This window comes from Leucoraja erinacea, chromosome 11 (genome assembly GCF_028641065.1).
Source record: "Leucoraja erinacea ecotype New England chromosome 11, Leri_hhj_1, whole genome shotgun sequence".
NCBI lineage: Eukaryota > Metazoa > Chordata > Chondrichthyes > Rajiformes > Rajidae > Leucoraja > Leucoraja erinaceus.
In genome coordinates this window covers 35206153-35228577 of record NC_073387.1, presented here as the reverse complement: position 1 = coordinate 35228577, position 22425 = coordinate 35206153, and the positions used below count along the sequence as shown (strand labels likewise).

General features: G+C 42.3%; 1 protein-coding gene across 3 annotated transcripts in view; it reads right to left on the bottom strand.

Annotated features, from left to right (window-relative positions):
• The window catches only part of ergic1 (endoplasmic reticulum-golgi intermediate compartment 1), a 74246-nt gene extending 52205 nt beyond the window's left edge, over positions 1-22041 (bottom strand). The window contains exon 1 of one of the 3 annotated variants that reach the window (XM_055643013.1): positions 21849-22041. In XM_055643013.1, the coding sequence (XP_055498988.1) occupies positions 21849-21868 (20 nt within the window). In that variant the 5' untranslated portion in view covers positions 21869-22041. The remainder of the gene's footprint in view (positions 1-21848) is intronic. The other 2 variants (XM_055643015.1, XM_055643014.1) reach the window with 2 other exon arrangements.
• Between the last annotated feature and the right edge of the window lie 384 nt (positions 22042-22425).

Sequence of the window (22425 nt, the reverse complement as noted above, 5' to 3'; positions counted from 1 at the left end):
ACACAAAATGCTGGAGTAACTTAGCGAGTCAGGCAGCATCTCTGGAAAAAAGGAATAGGTGACGTTCCAGGTCAAGACCTTTCATCGGATAGATAAGAGCTAATCTTCGCATCATATTCAGAAGAAACATTGTGGGCCAAAGGGCCTGTTCCTGTGCTGTACAATTCTATTGTACCCTGAACAGCAGCTGAAATTCATCTTGCCCAATATCTTCCCATTCCTTTTATTCCAGTATTCATTGAGAAATGTTGTTGATGAAAGTGTCTAGCAGCCCATGCACATATTTTCCATCATAAATAACAAATGTGGATTAGTGCACTCAAACAGCCAATGTTTTAAAATACCATACTATAAGTAAAATTTTGTGAAAAAGTTAAAGTGTGTTTAGAACTACGTTTGTAAAAAGCGAAATCATCAACTGAACATTAAATGCCAACTCCTCCAATTTAACAATTTCACAATTGACAAATATTGACGTAATATAAAAAGACATTTTGACAAAATTCTAATACTAAAGAGATAACAGAAGGATGTTAAAAGCTTGGCTGTGGGAGAGGCTGTGGCCAATATTGCAAAATGACCCGGGTTATATTAATGATTAAGCTTAGTTCTTAAACAATGTTACAGCATCTTACCAAATGACCGGTTGCTTGCTAAAATATACAATGCAACACCCTGTATAAAGTGAGCTAAGGAACACAGTGTGTATGTAAATGTATTATAACTTATGGCAGACTTCCAGTACTCTCCCATTGTGATTAAATGTCCTCGCGTCGGAATACGATGACGTGGGCCTTTAGCAGGTCATTTGGATTTACATTTTAAATCTCACAAAGGATAATCTTTCCATGTAATATACTTAAGATACGCACTGCACAAGGTGTAAATGACTTTGTGAGCCACCAACACAAAGTCCCACACCCTGTCAGTTTGGAAATCTGATCGACTTTTAGCAACATTATGTGCAGCACAGCACTTGCAATAACAGAATTATTTTACATTTATGAATCTTCAAAATTACTTCAAGGATGTATAAAAATGAAAGCTTATGAAAGAAAAATAAACCACTAAAGTACAAGGAACATGGGACTACTGAAGCTCCCAGCCAGTTTTAGCAACATGGCACAATTTCTTCTTGCTGATCTGATCATTACTTCACCCTTTTCCCCCCTATTTCATCCCATATCTCAGCCCATCCCTGTAACAGCAGATAATTAACATAGATCTAAGATAGAGGAACAAAGAAAATTTTGGAAACTGATCATAACTCCAAAGGTTTTAAGATAGTTATGAATGAGGTTAACTCCAGGCCTTAGGGGAATGTACTAAATTGGGGCAAGGCATTACAGCATTGTTAAACATGAACTAGGACAAGTAAATTTGGAGCAGTTGTTATTGGGCAAGTCCACATCTGATATGTGGGAGGTAGACACAAAATCAGTCTCAACCCGAAACGTTGCCCATTCCTTCTCTCCAGAGATTTTGCTTGTCTCGCTGAGTTACTCCAGCATTTTGTGTCTACCTTCAATTTAAATCAGCACCTGCAGTTCTTTCCTACACATTCTGATATGTTGGGAGTTGTTTTAAAGGCCAACTGATCAGAGTGTAGGACTGCCATGTTGCAGTAAGGAAACCTTGGATAATCAAAGAGGTTATAAATTTGAGCAAAAAGAAAAGGAGCAAATGCAAGGTTTAGAAACATGAAATCAGACAGAGCCTTGCAAAGCAAGTAAAAAAGAACTCAAGTGTGCGATTAGGATGGCCAAAAGGTGCCATATAAAGTTTTTAGTGAACGGAAGTAAAGAAATCCAAAGGCTTTTTATCTGTACATTAAAAACAAGAGGGCGACCAAGAAGGTAGGATCGCTCAAAGATAAAGGAGGGAATTTATGCTTGGAGTCAGAGGATGTAGATGAGGATCTAAATGAATACTTTGCTTCTGTATTGACCAAGGAGAAGGACATGGAAGACAGTGTGGAGAATACTAACATACAAGGGGAGGCTGAGATTAAGATGGATGAGTTGTTGGGGCTCCTGAAGAGTATCAAGGTGGATAAATCCCCAGGGCCTGACAAGATCTATCCCAGGTTATTAAGAGAGGCAAGAGAGGAGATTGCAGGAGCCTTGACAAAGATCTTTGCATCTTCTTTCACCACAGGCGAAGTCCAGGAAGAGAGTGGTGGGTGCCTGGAACGCAATGTCAGAGGTGGTGGAGGCAAATACAATAGTGTCATTTTAGAGACTTTTAGATAGACCCATGAATATGTAGGGAATGGAGGGATATGGATCACGTGCTGGCAGAGGAGATTAGGTTAAGTTGGTGGGAGACAAAAATACTTGAGAAAATCAGCGGGTGCGGCAGCATCTATGGACTGAAGGAAATAGGCAACCTTTCGGGCCGAAACCCTTCTTCAGACTGATGTGTTCTTCAGACTGATGAGGTTAAGTTGGTATCAGGTTCAGCAGTGGAAAAAAAGGGCTGTCCTGCGCTGGACATTTCTATGATCTACATTCATTAAATAGTTCCACGATTAAGTATTAGCTTCCATCTTCAGGCTTAATATTTCTGTATAAGAGAAGCCAATCTTTCAACTGCATTAATTCTGGTTTTGCATCTGAAAATGGACTATTCCCTAAAAACATTTTTTATTTAAATTGAGCTTCAAAGCCTTTACCGGGAACATTTCCTTTTAATTACCATAAATCTCCAACATTTATTTGGATGTAAATGTCAATAATCATCTGACTCCATGGCCAATGATGAAAGCCTTCCATTTTGATGGTGAATTAGATTACTAAAGAGACAATTCGTGCACAGAGTCACCAGAGAATTATGAGCTGCATTAGATTTGCTGTGATATTTAGGGGCAATATAAATTAACTGACATAAAATATAAATGAATAGAATTTTATAGACTGAAACACAACTACTGGAAATGTAAATACCCTATAAAGGGTCATTATAATTATGTCTGCTGGAATGAGACTCCTATGATCCCAACATCACTACTAAATGCGATGCAATCCTGGCCTTTATCCGTTTAAAATAAAATCAGCCAATGTGGAAAGACTAATTTTAATCGCTCAGCAGACAGCTGCCTGGGAAAGCCATGGCGTCTTCTGTTATTTCACCAGCTGCTGAAGTTTTCACCTGTTGCATGGTGATGCACAAACACACGAAAAACACTCCCAAATAGCAGCAGTGGTTGCATTACAAAACAAAAACAGCAGCACTTAAAAATAAATAAATAAATAAATAAAACCACACGTCAGAACCACAAAAAAAACCAGCACATCAATACAGTCCATCTTGTTGCACATCAGATGTCACTTCAGGCACTGTATGAAGACGTGCTGAAGAAAGTCACCAAGAACATTAATAACCGCCATCATTAACTCTTTCGTGTTGGGCAGTTAGGGTTGTACAAGGCTCTGATAAGGCCACGTTTGGAATATTGGGAGCAATTTTGGACACCATATCTGAGGAAGGATGTGCTGGCTCTGGTAAGGGTCCAGAGGATGTATACAAGAATGATCCCATGAATGAATAGGTTAACATATATTGACTGATTGTCGGCACTGGGACTATACTCACTTGGTGGTTAGAAGAATGAGGGAGGACCTCATTGAAACATACAGAATAGTGAAAGGCTTGGAAAGAGTGGATGTGGAGAGGACGTTTCCATTAGTGGATGAGTCCAAGACGAGAGGTAATAACCTCAGAATTAAAGGATGTTCTTTAGGAAGGAGATGAGGAGAAATGTCTTCAGTCAGTGGATGGTGGTGGGTTTATGGATATTTTTAAGACATAGATGGATAGATGGATAGATGGATAGATAGGATTCTTGATTAGTGCAGGTGTCAAGAGGTTATGGGGAGAAGGCAGGAGTATGGAGTTGGGAGGGAGAGATAGATCAGCCATGATTGAATGGCGGAGTATACTATATGGGGGCTGAATGGCCTAATTCTACTCCTCTTATGATCTTATGACAGTCCCTCAGGACTTGATTAGTACAGGTATCAGAGGTTATGGGGAGAAGGCAGGAGAATGGGGTTAATGAGATCAGCCATGATTGAATGGCAGAGTTGACTTGATTGGCTGAATGGCCCAATTCTACTCCTATTCCTTATGACCTAATGACTACAAATGTCGGGTGCCATTTATTTGGAGTGCAGCTGCTACAGGTTAAATAGTTATCCATTATTTCTAAGATTATATCAAACCTTGCAGGAAGTTTGAGATGAGGAGCAGCGCTGTGGTGAGAGATATTGATAAAATGTCAGGGCTGTGACGGTCTTTTTCTCGTATCGCTCTTTGTTGAGATTGGTTAGAATCATGGCTTACATCATTAACTATTGAAAATACGCAGACATGTCTTGATATCAATTTCTCCCTCCTTCCTTTTTATAATCCTTTAACCAACAGCAGTGACCAGAAAACTAGACAGGGCTGAGCACAACATATTTTAAATGCTCTTAAGTGTTAAAATCTCATGTGCGCTGAGCTCTATCCCAAGCCCAAGATCCTCAGTTCTCAGACTAAAACATTGTTACATATTTTCTTCTCTCACTATGGTCAATTGATTCTACTATATGTCTCATCTCATTCCACTTTAAAACATCTATCTGTGCTTTTGTTATAATGTTCTGAAGCAATCATTTTTTTTAATTCTATTTTCCAACAGATCTAAACCTGCATATCAAAGTTGCGATGAGGATGGAATTAAAGTTTAGACTGAGTTCGTAATGTTTCAAAAATCCACAAGATCTGGTGCTGTTTAACACATAACAAAATCCAAATAATAAGCATGACATTTTAAACTGGGGTTTTAAATAGCTTGAAGTTAAACCCGACAGGAAGAATTAGCAGCAACATGCATGTTTGCAATATGGCATACAGCAAGTGAGAGCAATGTAGAAAAATGGATCACATTGAACACAAGAAGAGGAGTGGGTCCCACACGCCTGCTCATCCATGCGAGCCTTCCTTGCTCTATTTCCGTGCCAGTTCCCCATAACCTTTAATTCCTCATTCTTTCAAACATCAATCTATCACCACCTTAAATATATCAAATGATCAGGCTTGCACCACCCTCGGAGAGAAGGAATCCCAGGGGGTGATTGCCATCAATGAGAAGACATTTTTATGCACCTTAAATGATTGGCCCCTTATTCTGTAGCTATGTCCCCTTGTTTGAGTCTCCCACTAGTGGAAACAACTCAACGTACTGCATCAAGCACAGCTTGATTTTCTGGATGCTTGAATAATGTCACTCTTCATTTTGCTAAACTCCAAGGAATACACACTCACACTGTCTAGTATCCCATCCCAGCAATTAGCGAGGCAAATCTTCTTTGGACAGCTTCCAATGCTGTTACATCCTCTTGCTTCAGGTTAAACTCACTAACAACTTCCTTGTTTACACCATCAATTGATTTTTTCCCCCAGCTGTGGCTGGCAGTTATCAACAGACTCCCGTGAAAACACAAGTGCTGGGCTAATGCAAAACTGCTGCAAGAGGAGCAGTATTTATTAGGCAGCAACATATGCTGCCACATCTGTCACTGGTCTCCATTGATGGACTTCAAATATTTCCCAGTAAGGGAATGCAATTTTGGTGGGAGCTTTTTTTTTGCTGGGGAAAACTATTTCTCCAATCAGACCTGGCTACCATCAGAGATCTCAAATATTTCAAAAGGCAAATCTCATCTCACATAATATGGTGTGTTTTTTTTCAGTTTGGCAATTTGTGTTCATTAAACTGAGAGTAATTTACAACAAATCTTAAAAATGAAATTAATTTAGTGCAAGAATGTTTATGTTTCTCAATTTTAGAGTTGTAAATGGTGCTAAAATCCATGACGTGTTTCTGTCAACTGTTGTCAAGGCATTTTGAGGACAGGCACTCAAGCTCTTCACTAGCTGAACCAAACATCTCACCCGACTGCAGGACATAGAAGCCAACATGATCAGCCCCTACGTCTGATCTCAGTGAGTGTGAGCGTGCAGTAGGCTGGGCCCAGGAAGATATGAACATATGCACTCGACATTGTAGGCTGCACAGTGGTGCAGCAGCAGAGTTGCTGCCTTAGAGCACAGTAAACTGGGTTCAATCCTGACCTCGGGTGCTGCCTCTACACCAAGTTTCTACATTCTCCCTGTGACCGTATGCATTTTCTCCAGGTGCTCCAGTATCCTCCCACATCCCAAAGACATGTGGTGGCACAGTGGTGCAACAATAAAGTTGCTGCCTCACAGCACTTGCAGCGCGAGTGTTCTCCGGGCTGGCGAGTGTTTGCCGGCTGGCGAGTGGGTACCGGGCTGGCGAGTGGGTACCGGGCTGGCGAGTGGGTACCGGGCTGGCGAGTGGGTACCGGGCTGGCGAGTGGGTACCGGGCTGGCGAGTGGGTACCGGGCTGGCGAGTGGGTACCGGGCTGGCGAGTGGGTACCGGGCTGGCGAGTGGGTACCGGGCTGGCGAGTGGGTACCGGGCTGGCGAGTGGGTACCAGGCTGGCGAGGCTGGCGAGTGGGTATCGGGCTGGCGAGTCCATTGCTGCAGCTCCGGCCATGCAGCAACCTCAGTGCAAGCCTCAGGGCCGTCGGGAGGCTTGCACTCTGGCCATGGAGCAGCCTCATTTCAAGAATCCTGGGCCATCGGAGGCGTCGCGCCGCTGCCGTGAGAGACTCTTGCCGAATTCGCCCAGGTGACTGGCATGGATCAGGCTGCAGCTCAGTGCATCCTGGAGGATAACTAGAAGTATGTACCAAGCACTGGGTAGAAGCGGTGGAAGATAGTGGTCAAATGGGGGTGGTTGGAGAAAGCATCCTGCTTGCCTGCTAGATTTTCACAATGTAACTGCAAGAAAAAATTTTCCCGATGTTGGGGGAGTTCAGAACCAGGTGTCACAGTTTAAAAATAAAGGGTAGGCCAGTTAGGACTGAGATGAGGACAAACTTTCTTCATGCAGAAAGTTGTGCATCTGTGGAATTCTCTGCTACAGAAGGCAGTGGAGGCCAATTCACTGGATGGTTTCAACAGAGAGTTACATTTAGCTCTTGCGGCTAGCGAAATCAAAGGAAAAACAGGGAAGAGGTACTGATTTTAGATGAACAGCCATGATCATATTGAATGGCAGTGCTGACTCGAAGGGCTGAATGGCCTATTCCTGCACCTATTTTCTATGCTTGAGTATATGGCAATAAAATTTGACCACTTGATTTTGAAGCATTCATGCATGGTGGAGGTATAATGTAGTCATAGAGTGATAGTGTGAAAACAGGCCCTTCGGCACTACCTGCTTTTGGTCCATATCCCTCCAAACCTGTCCTATCCATGTATCAGTTGAACTGTTTCTTAAATGTTGGGATAGTCCCTGCCTCAACTACCTCCTCTGGCAGCTTGTTCCATACACCCACCACCCTTTGTGTGGAAAATGTTACCCCTTAAAAACTTACCTCTTAAAAATACTTCAAACATTGAAATCATATTTCTACAATGCACTAAAACATGATTTTAACACATCAAATTTCAAAAAGTCCCTACTGTGGGAGGGGGATGTCCGTTGCCCATGTTGACCACACCCTCCCCCCACTTAGTTGCTCCACTCCCTCGCTGGGGACCCCCCCCAAGGACAGTGATCAGTGATTACTCAGCCTCCCCACTTTCAAAAACGCTCTGTGGCCCCTGGTTCAGACAGAGACCACTGCCAGATGTGAGGGGGGAACTTCAGTGTAAAGGTACTAGGGAATGGGGAGGATTGGAACAAAAATTTGCCCTCAGTACATATTAACTGTAATATAATAATGTATGCATGTTGGTAGGTGCAATCAAAACGAAGATATTTTTATCATTGTCGTGTTATGACTACCACAGAAAATATTATGTACTCTCAAGATCACATTTAATAGAATATTACTTAAAATATATAGTTATTGGACTTTGCATTTCGGAAAAGTCCCAGCTGAGAGGAAGACAGCAAAATACTGAAAATATTCGGGGTGAAAATGACTTCAGGACAGTTTGTTAAGAAAATGAAAGAAATGGTTACAGAATACTTATAGAGCTGAATATAATTTTATGGATGAGAAATTGTGTTCAACCAATTGATGACTTTTTTGACAAAGTAACTAGCATGTTAGATAACAAGGAAGCAAATGGATGTGGCAAATTTTGTTATACAAAATTTGGTCTGTAAAGTGCCCCATAAAAGATTACCGCATTAGATAAGCACCTGTGGACTTGAAAGTATTAGGTTAGGTCCAGGGGGTCAGATATGGGGTTTTATGTGTGGGCCAGATATATTGTCAGTGCAGAGAGGCTAGGAGCAAGGCCAAGTGTGCATCCAGAGTCAAGGTCTTGAATAGTACTAGGTGTTCAGTCAAAGCTGGGACAATGGGAGTGTTCAGTGCTGGGAACCTAATCAGGTAAGCACCTATGCTCAGGGTATTATAGGTGGGCAGGTGTAAGGTTGGACTCAGGATCAGGAATGAGGGAAGGTATGCAACTGAAGTCAGGGTCAGGAGTAGTACCAGGTGTGCAGTGAGACCCAGGTTGGTCAACATGGGCAAAGTGTTTGATTATAATCTGATTTCCATACATGAATATGTTATCATTCATGTGCTGCGCCTGTTGATCAGAGCCTGGCTCTACTGTGGAATGTAATTAGGAATGTAATTTAGCCTAACCTTATTCATAGCTAATCCAATTTAAAGCATAAATATTACATTCAAGTGCAAGTTAAAAGACACTACAGTATGCACCAGATTGCACAATTTCAAGCTGAAAAATGCAAAAGCTCCATACGAATGGGTGAGGACACACCCCAAACCCCAGTCGCTATGCTCACTCAGGCTTGGTCTCTCACAATTTCTCACTCCCAACTCTCACGCAATGTTGGCAGCCATGCAGATGTAACTTGCAATTTAAGCACACTCCAGCTCCTATTAACTTATCAGGTAGATAGAATAAAGTGACAGAATGTCCTGATGTTGAAGTAGATGTAATAACAAGTCTGCTATCATTAAAAGTGGAACCCACAAGTCTTTTAATCTACTAGTGCATTTGCCCAAAATTAAAACTACATGATAAGCAAAGCTGAAGCCACATTTCTTTACCTCTTGTTAGTCAACAGATTTTTTTTTAATGGCCATTCAATCCAAAAGGACTCCAGCTTCATTATTCGACCTCTCGTCTTTGCTACACTCTCCTTCAGGAGCCATTTCAACTTTAAGGCCACTTGTCCTGATATTCCTCTTCTGACCTACCATCTCCTTTATTAATTTACTGTCTCTGCAGCATTGTGAAATATATTTTCCTGCATTACATGCACCATTAACATGAACAATATTTTCCAAGAAGCTTACATGACTCCTTTAACTTCAGGCAACAAAGAACAATATTATTTTACCAAATAAAAGGCACAGTGGTACCGAGGCTGCCTCATAGCTCCAGAGTGCTATCTGTGTGGCGGTTGCACGTTCTTCCTGTGACCACATGGTTTACTCTTGTTTTCTCCCATATCCCAAAGAAGTGAGAGTTTGGAGGCTAATTGGCCTCTGTAAATTGCCCTTAAATGTGCAAGGAATGGATGAGAGTGGGAAAACATAGAACTAGTGTTAACAGGAGATCGATGGTTGGCATGGACTCAGTGGGTCGAAAGATCCGTTTCCATGCTGTTTCTCTAAACCTAACTGGCAAACTTTGGCAGCCACTGTTAACTACTAGGGCCCCAAGATCTGGAACTCTTTTTGCATTTGTACCTCTTTCTGACAGTCCTTACTAATCTCATTTTTTATGCATATGGATCAAACAAGCTGATTTTCAGATGCGAGAGTGGCTTCTATTCACATCAAGGTAGTTTTGACTGCACATGGTATCAAATAACCCTGGTAAAATTGGTCAATGGGCCTCGAGTTTTGTTTATGCTCTCACATGCACAGAGATAAAGTGAAAAGCTATCCAGTTATATCATACTATACACAAATATTCCAATGGTTAGCATCCTACCCTGCACAAAGAGGAGTGTAGTTGTTGGTGGTCCAGCAAGCGGGCACCAGGACTGCATTGTGGGAGATCCTCAAAACAGTGTCCTCAGCACAACCATCTTCAATTATGATTATTGATGATTGCCCAACATTCAATTGTTTCCACAACTCCTCAGCAAATGTACTCTGGCCGTAGAGGCATATGGGAACACTAGCACCTGTAGATGCCCCAACTTGCATACCACCTAGACATGGAAATGTATTGCCGATCCTTCATCATCACCGAGTCTTAATCCTGGAACACCCTCGCTAACAGTTGCGTATGGGAATCTTAACCAGAAGGACTCGAACAGTATAAGGCAGCAGTTCACCACCACTTTCTCATGGACAATAAATGCTGGCTTTGCCACTGACGCAGAGATCCCAAGAAATGGAAGAAAACAATTAGGCCGTTTCAGACCAAAAGGAGATTGTTAGCAGATTAAAGCTTGGCTTCTCTGATGTGGATTTAAGCACTTCTACTTGGAAAGAATGGTTAGTTGTTAATTTTATACCCATGACTGATTGTTTAAGCCTGTAAGGGATTTGTGCCAATAGTAAAGGTCAATGAAGTTAGATTAAAGTTGGAACAGTCTGAAGGAGCTAAGTGGCCTCTTACTGTTCCTGTGATATCATGGACTTGCGTCCGCATCAGAAAAGTCAGGCTTTATTCTTCGGAGGCATGGCATATGTCAAATTAATATATTTTGGTTATAGGACAATGGATAAATCAAAATAATAATGTGACCTTAATAATTAAGCTTGGAAATCTTTAGCAATCAAATGATACATAAATGGCTACATAGGTTCCCCATGTTAAGAGAATATTTGTTTTAATTAAATGTTTTTAAGGTTGTGTCTTCTCAGTAAAATGCACTGTGTTGACCACCACTCTCAGATCAACTCCAGAATCAAGAGAATGTTAAATTGTCATAGGTACTGAAAACTGAGCAATACAATGTTACTTACAGCATCATAACCGGCCTGTAAACACAGTACACATTGATAATATGATAAACAAACAAATCAATAAATTAAAAACCCGAAGTCCTTTGTGCGACTTCATAGTTCATATTTTAGGTAGTGTTTTGCAGTGTTCAAAAGCTGATGGCTTTTGGGAAGAAGCTATTCTTGAACCTGGTGGTCAGACAAGTCAAGTCAAGTTTATTTGTCACATACACATACGAGATGTGCAGTGAAATGAAAGTGGCAATGCTCGCGGAACAACAAAACAACCAAACAAATTATAAACACAATCATAACACACATATTATTTTACATAATAAATAATAGAAGGAAAAACGTTCTGTACAGTTAGTCCCTGGTGAGAAAGGCGTTTACAGACCGAATTGCCTCTGGGAAGAAACTCCTTCTCAACCTCTCCGTTCTCACTGCATGGCAACGGAGGCGTTTGCCTGACCGTAGCGGCTGGAACAGTCCGTTGCAGGGGTGGAAGAGGTCTCTCATGATTTTGTTTGCTCTGGAGTTGCACCTCCTGTTGTATAGTTCCTGCAGGGGGGTGAGTGAAGTTCCCATAGTGCGTTCGGCCGAACGCACTACTCTCTGCAGAGCCTTCTTGTCCTTGGCAGAGCAATTCCCGAACCAGATGGTAATGTTCCCGGACAAGATGCTTTCCACCGCCGCTGCGTAGAAGCACTGGAGGATCCTCGGAGACACTCTGAATTTCCTCAATTGCCTGAGGTGGTAAAGGCGCTGCCTTGCCTTACTCACCAGTGCTGAGGCGTGTGATGACCATGTCAAATCCTCAGAGATGTGGACTCCCAGATATTTAAAACAGTTCACCCTATCCACAGGATCCCCATTTATACTCAATGGAGTGTACGTCCTCGGATGATGTGCCCTCCTAAAGTCCATGATCAGCTCCTTCGTTTTTTTGATGTTCAAGAGGACCTTCATGATGGCAGGAGTTAAATGAGAGTTTTAGCCAGGGTGGTGTTAAACACTTATTATAATGTCAACTGCTTTCCCCCATAAATGTTGCATATGCTGTATATCACCAGTATCATGTGTTACTTTTCCAGTTTGGCAAGGTTGCGTCAAGAAAAAAGCTAGACAAAGGTATAATGCATACAGGGCTCTCGCTTAACTTTTTTTCCCTGTTGCCAGCCGGGCAACCTTGGCAGCTTTTTAGGTTGCCAAATGCCAGTTTAGGTGGTCATTTAAGATGGCTTGCATGACGCGTGCAGTAATGTGCTCGGACGAAGTGCATAGTTACCAATCGGAATTATGCTCAATTAAGCATTCACATATTATTTCTGCTTCAAATAAAGTCACAAACTAAACATATTCACCAATCAAGACATGATATATACCACAATGACATGCAGCAAAATTATAATACAGTATCTCAACTCTTTTTACACATTGCAATTAATGCAATTTTTATTATTTCTTTCCACTTCCAAACAAAAATGTGGTAGGATTATTCAGCGTATGATCAACTTGTGTCAATAAATCCTGGACCATGATAACATATATGCTTAACCATGCACACTACAGATTGATGCAAGCATGTTTTCTGTGAAGGACCGAAAATTATCATGACATGGCCATAGCATGGGTCGTTATTGCTATTGGTACAGAAACACTCTCGCTTCCCATATAATTTATCCACAACAAAATATACAGGTTGCAAGGAATTTTCTAAATGCATTTTATGATAACAGCTGTTAAAACTGACTATACCCATCTGACATTACACTAGCTAACAAGAGATGGCCAAAGGACATAAATGCAGCAAATGTTCTTTTGGTAATATATTTAAAGGTGTCAAGACGCCACATTATCAGACATTCAGATTAGATGTATGTGTTGTGAACAGCAATGACGATACCCAGTTTGTAAGCAACAAATAAAAAAAATTTGGAGGACAGGCAGAGTTGAGCTGGGTTTAGCACTGCTTCTCTGCGCTGGCTGTGGGCCGGGGGGCACCGCTCCCATCTGACATCTCTGGCCACCCCCGGGTGCGGGGGGAGGGGGCTTTCTGGTGGGGACTTCTCAAAACAGGGGGGGACGAGTGTCCCCTGCCGCCCCCCCCCTCCCCCCCCGGGATTTCCGCCTCTGCCTGTCCATTGCCAAGTGCCGCCGCTAAAGGGGGAGGCAGTTGGGATCTCCTCGCCATCGCCTCCCCTCCTTAGCCAACCAACAGGAAGGTGCGGGGCCGAGCGGTGCAGACGCTTCAGACGGCAGAAGGGGGCCACCCCCTCCCTCTCTCCCTCCTCCCGGCCTCAGCGTGTGGGAGGGTTTGTTTTGAAAGCGCCGTTGGCAGAGTGGCAGGCAACGGCCGCTAACAGGGCAGGCGGGAGGGGGGAGGAGGAGGAGATGGAGCCGCCGCCGACGTCGCCGCTGCTGTTCGGGGCCCGTCATTCGCTCCGACCCTCCGTCACACCACACTTAGTATCTTTCCCACGCATTGCAGCCGTCGCCGACACAAAACGTCACGTTCCTTTTCTCCAGAGATGCTGCCTGACCCGCTGAGTTACTCCAGTTTTTTGTGTCTATCTTCGGTATCAACCAGTATCTGCGTGCCAAGCCGGGCAAAATGACTCGGTGTTCAGGTTGCCCGGCGGCACTTTGGGTGGTCAGTGGCACCCGGGCAACCGCTAATTTCGAGCCTTGGCATAGCACAAGCATACATCAAGGGACAGAATAAGTGATAGCAGAGGAAAGAATCTATAAACAATGGAGTGAAGAAAAAGTGGGGAGATGGGAGTTGAGCAATTCAGACCTCATACATAAAGAATAACTATTTGATCATGGTAGTATCGGAAGAATGGCTGTTGTGAAAACATTGCTGCAAGATGTTTTAGCAATACAGAAGGTCTACTATTTTGGACATGTGACACTGACATAGAAACCAGTTTCCTTTAATGTTATTGTGGAAGGCAACAAGATAGTGGAGGCACAACGGCGGCTGATAAAATGCAGTTTTTTCCAAAATTACATTTCCTATAATCTGTTCCTAATAATCACAGAAAACAACTGGCTTTTGGAAGCAATTAATTTATATCAAGCAAACAAAAATCAGCCCCTCTAGTCTCAGCCTGAAGAAGGGTTCGGTGCTGAATCGTTACCCACCTTTTTTCTCCACGAATGCTGCCTGACCCGCTGAGTTACTGCGGCACTTTGTATCTATCTTTAGTATAAACCAGCATCAGCAGTTCCTTCCTACACAGTCATCTTTGTGTTTGATTCAATTTATGAGTACTTATTTATTTTTATTTTTTTAAAGTCACTCCCTCTGGCAAAGAGAACAAAGAACCCAATTTTAACAGCAGGCAGCCAAAGTCCAACACCCCATTTAATGACATTGTGCCCTGCTGTGCACAAGAGCTAGCAAACTACAAATTCTCCTTGATCTGCTTTTCACTCCGCTGGGTGATTAGGTGCCAATGGTGGAGATCTAGCATAACCTTAGATATTTTCTTTATAATTAAATTATACTTCTAGTAAGCAGATGTGTTGCATATTTAGCAGCATCCAGAACAGGAATTCAATTTAAATTCTTCTTGAGCATTAAAACATTTGAATTAACTGTCTTTTGTTGCAAACTTCTACTGACGGCGGTGTAATTTTTTCTGGTTCACATTAGTGACAATTTTGTCATGTTTAAGGTAGACAGTGTGATTCATCATTGCCAGCTGATACAGAATTAAACATTCCTCAAGGATCTCTAGTACACACCAGAGTCCTCCATAATGTTTGGGGCAAAAACCCATAATTTATTTATTTGCCTCTGTACCCTACAATTTGAGATTTGTAAAAGAAAAAGAAAATCACATGTGGTTAAAGTGCACATTGTCATATCTTAATAAAGGCCATTTTTATACATTTTGGTTTCACCATGTAGAAATAACAGCAGTGTTTATTCATAGTCCCCCCATTTTCAGGCACCATAATGTTTGAGACACAGCAATGTCATGTAAATGAAAGTAGTCATGTTTAATATTTTGTTGCATATCCTTTGCATGCAATGACTGCTTGGAGTCTGCGATTCATGGACATCACCAGTTGCTGGGTGTTTTCTCTGGTGATGCTCTGCCAGGCCTGTATTGCAGTCATCTTTAGCTTATGCTTGTTTTCGGGGCTAGTCCCCTTCAGTTTTCTCTTCAGCATATAAAAGGCATGCTCAATTGGGTTCAGATCGGGTGATTGACTTGGCCACTCAAGAATTTAACATGTTTTAGCTTTGAAAAACTCCTTTGTTACTTTGGCAGTATGTTTGGGATCATTGTCTTGGGGCAGCGGCTGAGGCCGTAGGCGAACTGGCACTTGTCGCCATAGTGGCCTATCGGGGACCGTCCTCTGGAGTTGGAGCGGGGTTGGGCTGGAGTTGGTGCTGGCTGTGGGTGTGTGGCCGCTGATGTTGTCAGTCCAGGGTGTCGGTTGCCCGGCGGGAGAGGCGGAGGTGAGCTGGGGTTGGCGATTCTCCGTGCTGGGCCTGGGGGCCAGTGTCCCGTCGGTCCAGATGACTCGAGTGGGGGGGGTGGAGGGAGAGAACCGGGGACCGAGGATGGTCCAGTGGCGGTTCGGCAGCGCCTGCGGTCTTCCCCCTCCCTCCGGTCTCCTGATCTGACAATGTGCACTTTAACCACATTATTTTTTTCTATTACAAATCTCAAATTGTGGAGTACAGAAGCAAATAAATAAATGATGGGTCTTTGTCCCAAGCATTATGCAGGGCACTGTGGCAAGGGTGTCCAGAGTTGTACACACCACCATAGCCCTCCAACCCAAAAACAAATTCCCATCATGACAATGTTGCTGTTGGGATACAACATTATGAGAGGTAAAGATATTAGTGGTATTATGGCTATAGTCGTTATTTAACAAGTGTAGCTGATGCAGAAAGAGTATTACCTAAGTAATAGAATTTTGTAATGCTCACAGTTGAATTTTGTACAAAAATGGCAATGGTGACCTTTAACTTTGAACTTTTGTTTTACAAAAAGGCACTGTGGCAAACTTGACATCTTTAAAATACGTTTGGGCATTATGTTTAAAAAGTCCTTTCGCTTCCTAGTTAAACCACATAAAAGGACACAAAGTGCCGGAGTAACTCAGCAGGACAGCAAGCATTACTGGACAACATGGATAGGCGATGTTTCGGTTCGAGACCCGAAGCATCCCCTATCCATGTTCTCCAGAAATGCTGTGTGACCTGCTGAGTTACTCCGGCAATTTATGTCCTTACCAGCATCTGCATTTATTTGTTTCTACGTTTAAACAATCACACCCTCATGGCACTATCTATTTACATATCTTGGAAACAGAAACCGATCAGTGAATGCCAGCAACTTCATGCAAAGCAATAGACTCCTACGTAAAGTACAATAGTTTTAGAAATGCATTCTCGATATTTAAATTAAAACCACGACATCTCAAAACTCATTGATGCAGTTGAGATCACTTTTAAAAATATATTCCACAACATCATATTTGTCATCAATAAAATGTGTGTTTTGTAACTACTTTAACAAATTGATGTCACAAAAAGGACCACTCATAGCACTAAATAACATTTACAAAATGAGAAGCCTCCCAAAGAGCTTAGGAATGCAAAAATAACTAGGGTCAAACACCACTTGATCTACTGTAGAGTATTTAATATCTACTAAACAACAGCACTGAATTATGGAAACCAATTCTCAAGAATCTAACAGCATTCTCGCAAATCAGATCAGACCAAAAAGATGAACTGCACCAAATTGTGAACAAAACGCAGACTAAAAATGAACTAAAATGCAGCAGAATGATGATTCACCCTGGAATTTTTATACATCTCCATTTGTGAGAAATTCGTCAGTAGACGTATGGGTCTGGTGGGTGTCTACTGTCAGGCAAGCACATACATCAACATTAGAAGCACACTAAAGTAGAGTACAAAGAGCAAAACTAAATACCGTGGTAATAAACAATGGAAAGCCCTGAAAGTTTTCCATAACAGCTGAGATATCAGAAAAATAGTTATACGCATTAAAACGATCATTTGAAAACATCTGGAGTCACAGAATCATACTGCACGAAAACAGGCCCTTTGTCCAACTTGCCCTTGGCAACTAAGATACACTAATCCAATCTGCCCATGTTTGACTCATGCCCCTCTTAATCTTTCCTATTCATGATCCAGCACTTCATTTGTTGTTTTTTTAAGAATAGTATTCCTTCTTCGTACATGGAAAAAATGAAGAAATTAATCCTGTACTTTCGGCCCACCAAGTCCACAGCAATCAATGATCACCCGTACACTCGATCTACCGTACACACCAGGGACAATTTACATAAGGCAATTAACTTGCTAACCTGCACATCTTTGGAATGTGAGGAAACTGTAGCAACCAGAGAAAACCCACACGGTCAAAGGGAGAACGTAAACACCCCACACAGACAACATCCACAGGATAGTGTTAATGTATGGAGTGATCGCTGGTAGGCGTGGACTTGGTGGGGGTGGGCCAAAGGACCCGTTTCCTCACTACGTAACTAAAGTCTAAAGGCAAAGCAGGGTCCCGAGGTGAAATGTCACCTGTTCATTCCCTCCACAGATGCTGTCTGACCTGCCGAGTTCATCCAGCACTTGGTTGCTTTTTTTGAATGCTATTCCTTTTCCCATGGAATATGGAAATGCATCAAGATTAAAGCAGACTGAGCTAATATCTATCCGTGTGTTTGACTCGACATCCTCAGTCCAGCATTATTCTTTATTTGTACAACTATCAAAAGTATAGAACTGCATTAATAAAAGTTGGGGTTGAATAGCATTTCATGCAGGAGACCTGCATCACAGTATGGTATGGCAACTGCTCTGTCTCCGACCGGAAAGCACTGCAGAGGGTGGTGAAAATTGCCCAACGCATCACCGGTTCCTCACTCCCCTCCATTGAATCTGTCCAAAGCAAGCATTGTCTGCGAAGGGCGCTCAGCATCGCCAAGGACTGCTCTCACCCCAACCACAGACTGTTTACCCTCCTACTTTCCGGGAGGCGCTACAGGTCTCTCCGTTGCCGGGCCAGCAGGTCATGGAACAGCTTTTCCCTGCGGCTGTTACACTACTCAACACTGTACCTCGGTGATTGCCAATCACCCCCCCCCCCCCGGACACACCTCCCACCAGGAAAAAATACTGGTGGGAGGTGCATGACATGACATAATGCATGACATTTTCTCCATCCTGCCATCTGGGAAGAGGTACAGGAGCATTAGCTGCAAAACCAGCAGGATGCTCCTCAGCTTCTTCCCACAGGCTATAAGACTGCTAAATGGACTTTGCCCCCTGCCAAGTATCGCGCACCAACCACCAACCTGGACACACTGCAGCAGAGCCACTGTTGTGCCGCTGCCGATCGGAACGCCTGTTGAATGTTTAGTAGAGTGTTAAATTTGTTCATGATACATGTATTTTTATTTCTATTTATTTTTAATGCACACTGAATGGACACTGGTTGAGCAACGTTTTTTTGTTTCCTCTGGGTATGTGAATACTCAGGAAATGACAATAAAGATATACAATACAATACTATGAATGTATGCACGTAAATAGATTTATTTATTGCTCATATTTATGTCGCTCTTCTAGGGAGATGCTAACTGCATTTTGTTGTCTATGTACTGTACACTGCACAATGACAATAAAGTTGAATCTGAATCGGACTGTAAGAGTTGTGGTTAACTGAAATGGTCATCCAGCCGTGAATGAATAAACATATGAATGTAGGTACTTTCAAAAACATGGGAGTATTTAGCGTGTCATAATGACAACCTTTTCATGCGAGAAATGCTGAATCCCGTTACTGTATACATTTTCCTCCGTAGATCGTCTTTCCTAGAACTATTTGATGCAAGAGCACTGAAAACCAAAAGAGGTTTACAAATACATAATTCACAAACAGTTTTCTAAAGTTTTCACTAATAGAATCCAAGCAAATTATATACGTGGCATATTCACGTTGAACTCTAGGAAGAAGTTTCCTTCTTATCTGTAGTCCAATATGTATTAAGTATTTTTCACATTTTCTGACACAATGTGTGAAGTCTGACATCAAAAAAGTTATTCATTTGTCCATCTTCAAAAGGTTGGTGTTTTACTGAAAATAACATAACTTGATTTTATCCTTGTAATTTGTTCATTCACCTCAAGATCCAGCATGGCTCACTAAGTTCTGTACTTGTGCCGCTGAATTTTGCTCTCTGCTTCTTCTCCAATTGTTTTATAACCCAGAATAGGACACTACCCAACAGTACAAACACCGCAAGCTTTTAAATTCACCCTGAAGTGAAAAGTTAATCGATTTCAATGTCGACACAAGGAATTGCAGATCGTGGTTTACAAAAAAAGACACAAAATACTGGAGCACCTCAGTAGGTCATGCAGCATCTCTGGAGAACACAGATAGGTGACATTTCAGGTACTTCTTCAGATACTTCAGAAGCTGAAGAAGGGTCCCACACCAAAACATCACTTATCCATGTTCTCCAGCGATGTTGCCTAATCTGCTGAGTTACCCCAGCACTTTGTATCTTCAGTGTGTACATCAGTGTGCTTAATATCAGACACATCCAACTGGATACTAATCAGAATTTTTATTATCTGAAACTTAAAAAAAATAAAAGACATCATTGGAGTAAAGATCACCCATGTTGTTTAACATACTGTGATTTCTGGAATAGGTAAATTGGATCAAAGATTTGCACAGAGCCAAATCAATTCCAAGAATTGGCTCATTCATTCCTTTGTACATTGGAACTCTCCCTCATCCAGTCTACAAAGAAGCAAGAGAGACAACAATGGTGGCACAAGGAAGCACCACATTGAAATATTGACAAATGCAGGCATGCATTGGCAATCGCTTAAGAACAGGAAGAAGAGGACAGATTACTTGCAGAGGTTCAGGGAATCAGTCCACTGTGTCAGTGAGGGGCAATCAACACCCTGGTAGGACCTGCCCTTGGATCTGGTCAAATGCTGCTCCCTCACTCCCCCAGTCCTTCCTAATAAATGATGGCTGGTAGCTGGAGGAAGATACCAACTGGTTCTCTATGTTCGCATTTATTTCAAAAGGGCTAGAATACAAAAACAGGGATGTAATGCTGAGGCTCTATAAGGCTCTGGTCAGACTACATTTGGAGTATTGTGAGCAATTATGGGCACCATATCCGAGGATGTGTTGGTCGTGGGTCTAGGGAAGGTTTACAAGAAAGTTCCCAGGAATTAGTGTGTTAATATATGATAAGCATTTGTCGGCACTGGGCCTGTACTTGCTGGAGTTTAGAAGAACGAAGAAGGACCTCGCTGAAACTTACCGAATAGTGAAAGGCTTGGATAGAGTGGATGTAGAGAGGATGTTTCCACTAGTGGGAGAGTCTAGGACTAGAGGTCATACCCTCAGAATTAAAGGATGTTCTTTTAAGAAGGTGATGAGGAGGAATTTCTTTAGTCAGAGAGTGGTGGATCTGTGGAATTTCTTGCCACAGAAAGCTGTGGAGGCCAATTCAATGGATATTTTTACAGCAGAGATAGATAGATTCTTGATGAGTATGGGTGTCAGGGATTATGGGGAGAAGGCAGGAGAATGGGGTTAGGAAGGAGAGATAGATCAACAATGATTGAATAGCTGAGTAGACTTGATCAGCCGAATGACCTAATTCTGTTCCTATCACTTATGGCCTTATGACCTCAAGAGAAACCATGAGATAACACCATTATTAGAGATGAAATGTTTAAATGTGTTAATGAAATCTACACTGCACTCTCTCAAAACAGAAATGCCTACTAGCTTTAGCGAGTTACAGTAATAAAAGTCAATATTACATTGCCAAGATTTTGACCTTCTTGTTCACAACCCAGCCATTTCTATTACCGACAATTAACAGGTACTCACTTCAGAAAAATAACACACTCATAACGTGAATACAATAATAATAGTAATAATAATAATAATGTAAAATGAGCTTTGAGCGTTCCACAACGATCAGGGCAAAATGTTAACGTGGGTGACATTACTGGGACAGGGACTATTCTAACTATTTCACTAAGAAAAAAAAAGTAAATTGTAATAGATTTTAAGCCAAATGGATTATTAAGACTTCACAGCTTGCTAGTTTAAAATCTCCTGTACTACCTGACGAGTTTCAAGTTGCGTGCTGTAAGCTACAATTTCAGAAAGGAAACGTGAGACTCGTCAGGTAATGCAGGAGATTTTAAACTCATGTGCTATGAGACAATGCTTCCGGGTAGAACCGGACCCGCGTTGGGTCAAATCAACGTGTGCCACGTGTTAATAAATTAAAGCTGCTCCTATGCTTCAGAGAATGAAAGAAAATTAAATGCCACCAACCACATAAATCGTCCCACCAAAAAAGGGACACATAATTCCCTTTACTAAACACTGGAATTGCACGATTCGGTGCACTTTATTGTTATTTTTATGCACAGGTTTTTTTAAAAGGACAGGTAATGCATTTGCTGGAGTGTTAACATTAGCTGGGAAACGGTTCCACATCTGATAAGGAGACAGACCCGTTATAATACAATTAATCAGATTTCACAAATGACCCTTGAAGGTGCTTTTTTTTTGGCCGCCCCGCCCGGTGCAACCTGGACCAGGGTTGAAAGCGGAGGTGATTTCAGCCTCTGATTTTGATCCGCCGGGATCTACATGGAGCTGCTGCGATGGAACAAGGGTTGCAGCAGACACAAGAGGACAAGAGCAACTTGCCTCCAGAACTCTGCAACATTTCTGTACATCCTCTACCAACCTTGCCTCTACAAGAAATACATACCGATGCATGCACACTCCCAACTCACCTCCTAACGTCGAATACCATGACGGCGCCTGAAATTGCAATCAGTTCACTAAATGCAATTGCAGGGGATTTACCAGTGGTAAAGTGCACAACTTTCTCTGGAACCCGCCGGCTACCGCCCGGATGCGTCGTCACATTTGGACGCCCTGTATTTCGCTATTGGCTGCTGAAAAGCGATCTGCTGGTCTTATTCCGGTCTGGGAATGCAAGAGAGTTGTTGCCAAAGATCTTTGGTTGTTGCATCTAATGGGAGTTTCCAACTATAAGAGAAAATTACCCCACGTTCCCACCCCCAAGAAAAGACGCCCTTTAGATTCACGGTCATCATTTAAAATAAAAGTGACATCTCTGTTCGGGGTGGTTAAGTGTGCAGGAGAGATCCTGTCAAGCGAAAGGTGCAGCAGAGATCCAGTCCAGGGATTGCAATGCTGAACAGACTCTGCGATCTTGCGCTGGGCACATCTGTTTCCAGCTAGTCAACCGTAACTAACAATTTGTACAGGCTGATGATAAAGATCTTGGACTTTTGAACTGCACTGAGCTTGGATATTTGTCCCACCAGTTTTTGGAACAAGAAT